This window comes from Odontomachus brunneus, unplaced genomic scaffold, assembly GCF_010583005.1.
Source record: "Odontomachus brunneus isolate Ranch 3 - 2012 unplaced genomic scaffold, Obru_v1 Obru_scaffold_009, whole genome shotgun sequence".
Lineage (NCBI taxonomy): Eukaryota > Metazoa > Arthropoda > Insecta > Hymenoptera > Formicidae > Odontomachus > Odontomachus brunneus.
In genome coordinates this window covers 2239022-2248680 of record NW_022639459.1, presented here as the reverse complement: position 1 = coordinate 2248680, position 9659 = coordinate 2239022, and the positions used below count along the sequence as shown (strand labels likewise).

Here is a 9659-nt window from a genome sequence, read left to right as displayed (position 1 = left end):
AAAAAAAAAAAAAAAAAAAAAAAAAGGCGTATCCGTAATATGTAATAGTACTTTTCTACAATATTATCTACGTATCTACAAATGCGTTAATAGAGCAACTGAATGGAATTTGGGATTCTGAACATTGTCACTTAGAAGACACGTTTGCAATGCGCTAACAGGCATAACAAACAGCCAATAACGCTAGATCGAGAATCTCTGTCAGTCGAAACCAAGAAATTTAGAAGAACATTTTGCCTATTAATCTTGCATCTCCAGCCTTCACCAGCCTACCTCCCCACCTACCGGCTTGGTTACCGGCTGCACCAGTCCATTGAGCCGCATTTGGCTGCGATGGTGTCGGTGCACCCGTCCACATATTAGATGAATCTGCGGTCTCGTCATCTTCACCCCAAGTGCCGCCAATATTCGTCGCAGGCGTATGACCCCACGGAGTTTTCGCCTGCTGTTGAGGCGGCGGCTGTCCCCCATTGCGCAGATTAGCCTCCCACAGATCGGTGCCATTGTTCACCGGTGGCTTCCAGATGGGCACACCATCTTTAGTTATAGACGGCTCAGGAGATGTTGGTACGTCCCAATTTGTATCTTGGTTCACGTGTTGCTGTCGATAATTATGTTACACGGCGGAAGTTACATCGAATGAACAACCTTGTGATTCTATGTATAATAGTATATATTTTACTTACACAACCCCAGCCGTCTTGACTGAAAAGAGCTTCTCTCATTGTGTTGAGTTGTTCGAGTTGTTGCTTCGTAGATGGATTGTTGCTTGCCGAAGTGCTTCCGATACTCACAGCCCCTTGGGTAGGATTATTCGACTGATTATTACTTGCACTTGAACCCGAGGATTGCTGCTGCTGAACACTACTGTTGTTGTTGTTTTGCACTGACGGATTTTGCCCGAGACCACCTGGATTAGACTTTCCCTGAGGCCATTGGTTATTATTCTGATTTCCTTGGGTAGGATTATTTGATTGAGACGTTGGCGGACCAGATTGTTGATTGGATTGCTGATTGGGATTGTTCACTTTGCCCACATTTCCTAATTTATCGAAGCAAAAATATGAAATTGAAATGAAGAACACAAGGAAGCATAACAAGCGTCGAGCTGTATCTTTTAGATATAGCCTGCCACGATCTTGAGACTTTGTTAAAAAAGATTACAAATATATTACATATAGTACTACTTACCCGGGGCATTTTGGTTACCAGGTGGTCCTTGATTTTGATTTTGATTCGGATTTCCCGTGACGGATCGATTGACGGTATTGCCGCCCCAATTATTGGGCGCACTAGTGCTACCAGATGGATTTCCTGGTGTACTACCCCACCCACTCTGACTTGTGTTGTTGTTATTTGGAGTGGTGGCTTGCGTCGATCCCCAATTAGCAGCTCCTCCGGTATTCAAAGAACTCTCTCCACCTCCTGCCAAGTGCAATATCAGTGGTATACCCCAACGTTGTTTGTAACTCGCAATAGGCTCGTAGACGTTGCGGTGTAAGTAAGACAACTTGCGGAACAGGACGTCCAGAGTGGATCTCAGTTGGCGTCGTTGAACCTCACATTTGCTCCCATTATTCTCGTACGTTGCTTGACAAGCGGAAACTAAGGTGCACGTACGCATTATAAGGGATGACCATTGCAACGCAGACGGTGCAATGGAATCTTCGTTGCTGTTGCTTGTGATGGCGTTATCATCATTGTCGTTCTTACGACCTCGGTCGTGTCTAAGAGCTTCTTGGTCATATTTGCAGATCAACTGAGCTGAGTCATCTTTCGATGTTGCTTTGAGCTTGTCGATAGCATAATTTTGCACGTCTTTAAATTTAGCGTCATAATGACATAAGTCATTCTTAAGATCATCTGTGTGACTTAGCAACATATACTGGATACATATTTGGTCATTTTGGAGTATATTGAAATATTCCAATCGCATTTCCTTGTCGTTCGTGCGACTCTCCGCTCGAGATACAGGTACAACAATTGTTTTGGATGCGACGGTGGCTGATTGGCATGTAAGCGTCATCGTAGGCTTGCAGGTAGTCATTATAGGAATGTTGACAGTCAACTTAACTTGCTTTCTGTTGTCAGATTCGTCAAGTCGAGCGGTATGAGATGTTTCAAACTTAACGTTACACTTATCGCTTAGCGTAGACTTAGATACAGACTTAATGGTAGAGTTAGATTCGCGATCGGCAGTAACCGATCTCCTATACCTACTAATCTTAAAACAAGTGTTTAGAAGCTTATTATACTTATTGTTATCCTGAAATAAAAGAGCACCAACAGTAAACATTGTTGCTTCGGTACAACTAATACCATCATTTTGAGACCCTAAGATTCTAACATTAGTAGTAATTACACTAGTCTTGTAGCACACAGCGATGTCAACAATGTATCCGATAACATCTTGGTTATTATTACTAATATTAATTTCTTCTTCAATACTACCAACGTTAATGTTCTCGTTATTATAGTATTCATTATTATTACCAACGTTGTAATCATTACTTTTACATATTATTAATAGTGGAACACATATGTGTTGCATCAGCTCGGTCACAGTGACATTACATAATGGAGAAATACAAGATTGTACATAGAGTAGCGTGAGACTTTTCAGGAAAGATCGCAAAGTGTGGTCAATTACTTCGTTTATGGAAACGATAAGCGTAATGGAAGAACTGGCGGCGTACATCGCGAAATTCTGAGCATAGACAGACACCGATACTAGAGTGTTGCCATCGAAATGCGATTCCAGAAGGTGTCGTACTATTCGGCGGCTCAGAGAAACTCGGATGTCAGAGTTATCATCCAGAATTCTATCGTTTGCAAGCAGTCTGGAGGTCTGAGCAAAACTGGTAACTAGGGCGTACTTATCACCTAGTAGTTTCATTCTATTCGATGTGGTGGAATCGTCCCTTTTAATACAAAGTACCGGGATAACAGCAGCTATCTTGTCAAAGCCACCACTAAAGAGGAGGTAATGGTTACTGTAACTGGTTGAGCTGAGCAATATCACAGACTTGGAGTTGTTATTATTTACGTAACTAAAATTAGCCTTAAATTTATTGTTGTCGCCCAGGTCAAGGCAGGACCCTAGTAAGGAGTAATTGTCGACAGAGTTAGGGAGGCGTAACAACCGTTGGGGACTATCAGACTTGGGTATCCTAACTAGGCTAGGTACCCCAACGATGCGACACTTTTCGTCCCTTTCAGCGCGCAGATATTCACTTAAATACCTTAGTACCCTAAAGTTTAGATGGCTAAAGCTAGTCTTATTATCACTTAACGTCTTACAAGTAGACTTAGAGTTATTGGCGGAGCTGCCCAGCTGACCAAGCAAGCCCGGTGTATTTTGCTTTCTGTACTTGTGATGATTATGTTCTGCATTGTTGTGATTATTTATTTTATTATTATTATCGCAGATTAGAAAGTGATTTGTTGGGTATTTTGTGGTTGCTGGCGCCACTGACTGGCAGGCCTTACCTATGCCGGTTGAGTCCAACTCACCTGCAAATCAGATTTACCGAGTTCTAAACGTCGTGTCATCGAAACTTCCTACATATTTATTGAATATCTTTCGATAAACCATTTCAATTCTCCTTATTAGTTTCTTCTTAAAAATGCTATTTTTAATAATTAAATATCACATAATGCAGGACGTTTTTTTTTATAATTTGAAAAAACAATATTTTTATAAAAAGCTCAATCACGAACATGTCCATGCATTTAGATTTTCTCAATGGATATATATCAAAGCTGAGCTTACAATATTATTCAGCTTTACAATAGCTTCTAAAAAAATGGCGAATTAAAGTATACTTCTTGTATCATTGACTTCTCGCATTGGTATTTGATGAACTTGTTAGATATATATATCTAAGTTTAAACTCGAAAAAAAGTATATGTTACAATTCAATCCACACATACTTTACATACAGAAATTTTTGAAGGTTTCATTATTACAAAATACTGAGATTAGGTCAAATCTGTGATCAACATGCACGTTTGATTCGCAATGCATAACATCTGGAAGATTATTACAACGCAAGAAATCTGTATTCCAAATATAATAAGATAGAAATATAGGAAACACATCAGATGGAAAGTATATATAAAATATTAATGTTTCTGCCTATAAATATCGTTGATATATTTAAACCTTCTACTCACCAGCTTGGTTCGGCAGGACGGTTGAAAAGTCATTGGCGGCGGTAGCTTCGGGATGGCTAATAGGTGCTGCCATCGTGCTGCTGTTTATGGATTCGATATCACAGTACCAAGTGTGCTCTAATCCTTCCCCTTCCCCCACCCCATCCAGACTGCTTTCCTTTAATACTACTACATCCCACTGTAACACAAAAAAAGAAACAATAAGTTTAAATAGCAGTTTGTTTTCATATAAAACACTTATATTACTAAAGTATACCGATAAATAAATGCAGATAACAATACAACAATGTTGCGTAAAGATAAAATTTACAAATACACGTGTAAAATATATGAATAACAGATTACATAGTTAATTGTAGACTGTGTGATAAACATGTATATATTTTCAGATTGTTATAGAACTATATTATCGTCGTGAAATTGCGACACTATCTTTATTAAGTTTATTCTTTAATTAAAATTTAAGCAATATTTGCATTTCATTATAATAATGTACATGTTGACATTAAGAATTTGAAATTGTACAATATGAATAATTCATTATGAATTCATACAAATAATCCATTCAGAACTTTGTAGAATCCACATAAATATTGACGTGACATAAATGGTATAGTATATAAAAAAAACAACTATTTGCCTTAAATACCTATAATTTATGTGTCAATGCTTACCACGGAATTTTGTACGAAGGCATTTGTTTCTGTAGAAATCTCATGTGAACTAGAATTGTGTGGAAACATTGGGCTCAGTTCTTCTTTGGCAGGCAATGCATAGAAACCAAGATCTATGTGCAAAATATATATATATGATTAATAACATATTGCAATATCTACAGAAGTCTATATACATATATTATTGTACACTTAAATCACTTCTATAATCACTTCTTTAATCACTTCTATATTTTTAAAATTTCTCGTTTATAACTTGAGCAAAATCAAGCTTAGTAGAACTGAGTAGCTAATTAACAGTGATCGTAATCACCAATAAAAAGCTGTTAAAAAAATTAAGATGTAACCAACAACTTTCCATAATTATGTAATTACAGAAAGAAATTATAAAAAGTTGGTACATGAAAAAAAGGACTAAAAAAGATTTTTAATAGCACAATGATAGCTGCAAGAACTACCTTAAAAAAGATAAGATCAAGAGAACAAGAGCATTTTAATTAAAAATCTTATGAAGATATAAGTCTTATTTGCAAAATTAGTTAAAATGATGAAATAAATTACGAATACCTCGTAAACTATCGCTATCAGTACGCTCCTAGCTCCATGCCAGTGGAGATCTAAAAAAAATATGAACTCTATATATATATATATATATATATATATATCATATAATTCTGCAATCACAATATTCATAATAAAAAAAAGTATTACACTTAAATTGCTATAAATTTTAATAGTATGTATTGTTCAACAATTTTCAAAACAAATTTCTTATAATAAGAAATTTGGAAAAATTATCCCTGTTCAATAAATTTTAAAATTACACAGACAATAGAATTTTATTATCTATTCACAATATTGAGATATAATTCATTAAAACATATTAATCTCAACGTTTTATATCGAAAAGATTTTTATTTAGCATTAACTACGGATTTGTCAAAAGATTGTAAAATTTTATCATTAAAAGAGATAATTAATATAAACACTAAAATTATAAAATTAATGTTTTTTAATATTTAGAGGAATTAAAAAGTATTGACTTTGTAATAAAGGCACAAAATATAGCGATCTCGTAATTGTCGTTCCGTTAACGATTATAAAACCGGCACAATTTACGATCCACTTGAAAACAGTGGTCTTTACGAGCGCGACTCGTTGTTCCTATCGATCGCAGCACCTCGAAGAAGCGAGACGAGAAAGAGGAGTGCGAAAGATCCGCCGTTCAAGGTTAAATCTAAACACTTCTCCATAGCAGTGGCCAGACGCGGAGAGCCCGTGATGTTTTCGCACTTCGCGTAGCACTTGTAGTAAGACGCTAACCTAATACGTAGACGTAATTACCGCACGCACGGCCCTGCTTATCCGACGGTGTTGCCCGAAATACCGCTCGCTCAACATTCCGCTTTCCTACGGGGCTCGCGCGAGAGATCCGCACTTGGCTCGTCGACGACGACGGCGACAACGACGACAAACACGGCAACGGGGAGAAATACCGCACGACGCACGTACGTTCGACAACGCGACATTATTTACCAGCCGTTATTAAATGCCACCTCGCGCGAGGCGATCCGCTCTGGCCGTTCTGACAGCACGGCAGCAAACGTCATGCGAGCAGCGCGCGACGCACTTCGCCAACAGCGAGGGGTCGCAAGGTACGCAGCGCGAGTAGTACATAGTGGAGAAAGACAGACAGCACGGAGGAACAGAGAGAAAGAAAGAGAGAGAGAGAGAAGGAAAGAGAAAGAAAGAGAGAGAGAAAGCGCATGGAAAACGAAAAGAAGAGAGAAGTGAGAGAGACAACGTATCCACCGAAAAAAACGTACCTCGAACCGAGCGTCACACGCGCACACATACATCGGGTCACTCGGGGCGATTGAGAGGCAGTCGATGTCGGATCCTGCGTACTCTCCCCTGCCCTCCCCCTCCCCAACACGAAACACATTCGCGAGCAAGCGTCGGCAGCATCGGCGTAGCCGCGTAAATTCCACGAGAAAGTTAAACGTTGGCGAGAACGAACAGCAGCAGCAGCGGCGGCGGCAGCGGCGGCGGCGGCGGCGGCGCGCAGGGACGAAGGCAAAAGGGAGAAGAAAGGGTCACCGGGAAGTTCCGCCGCGCAGGCGACTTATTAATCGTCGTGGCCTCTCTTGAGGCGCACCACTTCGAAATCGACTCGGTGACGATGAGAGGCGGACTTACACTCACCTCCCGGGCTCGCGAAGAACGGATCAGTCTGCGCCGAGGCTATTTCGCTAGAACGGAATAGCGGAGCGTAGTCGCGCTCGCTTAGCTAGCGAACGCGGCCGTTCCCGCGAGCGGCCATCCTCCCCTCGTCGTCGTAGTCGTCGCGCCGTGTGTGTGTATGCGTGTGCACGAGCGCCGCGCGCGCGATCGGAGCGATCAACGCGCGGGCGGGGCGACGTTCACAACGGTGTGCGCGCGTCCGCTCCGCCGCGCGCCGCGCCGCGTTCGTATGCACGCGTCCCCCGCTCTACCCCGCGCCCCCTTGTTCCCCGCAGCTCTAAGCCGCGCGATGTCGGAGAAACGAACTTTCCGTAAAATCGCGACGTCAGTTCCGGCATGCGGGACTCGAATTCTGAATAGAATACGGGCGCGCACATAGCGAATCTGTACCATTTTGGAAACTTTGGCAAACTTTGGAAAGAGAGAGAGAGAAAGAGAAGACGATTGAATAAAATAGCGAGCGTTGCGTTTTTACTCCAGAGATGTAGCGCGAATATCAACGACCGCCTGGAAATCCCCAGGTAATTCCTTGGAAAGAGTATCGATACTCCCGCGCATTTTCGGGTTTCTCAAGGATACCAGTTCGTTCGACATGTCGACGTAATGTCGATGATATCCGAATAATTTGGGAGTGACGCATCGGTGATCACAGTAAAAGAAAAAAAAAGATATTTATATCTCGACATTACCGTACGTGTCGGAGTATAGCCAATGCGTCTCTGATTGGGAGATGTGACGTTACGTAAATTATTCTTTCGTTGCATATCCGGAGCTCTCTCGTCGGAACTATCCTCGAAATTAAAGTCCGCAGTCTCCGCTTCATCTCCCGCCAGTACCGATCTTAATCTCTCGCCCTCTCTCTCTTTCTCTCTCACTCTGTTTCCTCTCTTCCCCTCTGCTCGTTCACCTTCTCTCCTTCGCTTGCTATCGTTCTTCTCCCCTCTCCTTCGCGTCTCTATCCAGCTATCTCTTTCTCTCTCCCTCCCTTTCTGTCTCTCTCATCATGTTCCCTCTCCCTCCACCTCTTTCCCCCTCTCCTCTCGTTCTATGCCCCTGTCCGCTCCCTCTCTCTTTCTCTCTCGTCAATAAGAGAATTCTCACCGTATATCGCGCGCGAATAATCCGTTATGACGACAGACGCCATAAAAATCTCGCACGAGGTCGCGCGTTTCATTCAAATTTAGCATTACTGTCACCTGTAATTCCGCGTCCGCTCTCGCCCGGCATTATTTCCGTACAACTTCGCCGACTCGAGCGCAAAGCTATCCGAGAATAATCTCCAACGTGTTATCGCTGTGGTGCAACCAGCACAGACGAATTCTTCCTCCACGAACGGCGGAGCCGAGATACGCGACATGTACAACCGACTCGTCGCATAAACTTGAAATAAAAAATGTCTGTCCGTCATGATACAAAATACACGTAATCTCTATGTATAAGATCGCCATTAGAGACATTGCATCTTCTATTTACGCAATACTCGACTCGATTTATCTAATTTATCTTTGAAACGATTGTGTGTACGGATCTTCAAAATGTTCAAACATTGCGCGCGTATAACTGCCCAGGGTCCAGTTTTTTTATGTAATATATATAACACGTTAGTGTTGTTATTATTATTAGAATATTGTGTGGAGTTAGAAAGGATCTTGATTTCTGCTGTTGTTTATGCATTCACCGTACCACCAAAGGGACTTTCACCCCGTTGATAAAGTAGAAAGAGAAAGGGAGGGAGGGGGAAAGAATTATAATTAAAATTAGAACAAATACACCATCTTAAATACGTCGATCGTATTAGACACTCGGCAACGAAGTGGTCTTAGGTTGTTAAGACCTTTTTAACCACAGGCATGCGCTTTTGCTAGACCACAAACAACCGTTGGTCGACATACCAGGAGAGGTGCATCGTGAGTTGTCGAAATTCAGGAGTGGGGACCAGCGGTAGCTTGTTGTGTCTCAACATCCTCACGTGCATTACATCAATCGTATGCGTACGTTATTAGAAAGAAAAGGAGTAAAGCCGCCAGCTAAACAAGCCACCTCCAACAAGATCCACAGGCATACATTGCGAGTGGAGTACGAATAATAAAAGCGCGCTACATGTTTGTCGCTGGTGTTCCGCTGGCGCTGGTCTATTATCTAATCTGTGTCCATGCCCGAATGATGAGGCGTACCGTTCGCGTATTTTCGCCGTAGTTAAAGGGCGTTTGGGAGCATTCGGGAGCGTTTAAAAGGCGCCGTGTGCGGGCGGAATCGCACAGCCCGGCGACATATTCTCCCGACTGTTAGTTGCACCCGAGCATTACAGCTGCACCGGCTTATATCGATTAAAAATGGCGGATCGGTCGGGACCGCGGCATTCTCGAGTATATATCTCTAGCGCATCGGAACGCGAAACGCCGCTATTCGACGCGACTGTGCTGCGCGCGCGCGCGCGTTCACTCGCTCGCCCGCTCGCTCGCTCGCTCATTCGCTCGTCTCCGCTTTCCGTTCGTTGGTCGCGCGAGCAAAGAGCACATCTCTCTCTCTCTCTCTCTCTCTCTCTCTCTCTCTCTCTCTCTCTCT

General features: G+C 42.2%; 2 protein-coding genes across 13 annotated transcripts in view; one reads left to right on the top strand and one right to left on the bottom strand.

Annotated features, from left to right (window-relative positions):
* LOC116840206 (stomatin-like protein 2, mitochondrial) overlaps positions 1-9659 on the top strand; it is a 172520-nt gene that overhangs the window by 139356 nt on the left and 23505 nt on the right. The window lies entirely within an intron of this gene.
* Positions 1-9659, bottom strand: part of LOC116854166 (trinucleotide repeat-containing gene 6C protein) — a 54896-nt gene that overhangs the window by 27062 nt on the left and 18175 nt on the right. For 4 of the 11 annotated variants that reach the window (XM_032835818.1, XM_032835827.1, XM_032835829.1 and 1 more), the window contains exons 2-7: positions 5418-5467; positions 4851-4963; positions 4177-4354; positions 1192-3513; positions 687-1042; positions 286-601 (exon numbers count right to left, since the gene is read on the bottom strand). In XM_032835818.1, coding sequence (XP_032691709.1) covers positions 286-601; positions 687-1042; positions 1192-3513; positions 4177-4354; positions 4851-4919 — 3241 coding nt within the window. In that variant the 5' untranslated portion in view covers positions 4920-4963; positions 5418-5467. The other 7 variants (XM_032835826.1, XM_032835820.1, XM_032835825.1 and 4 more) reach the window with 7 other exon arrangements.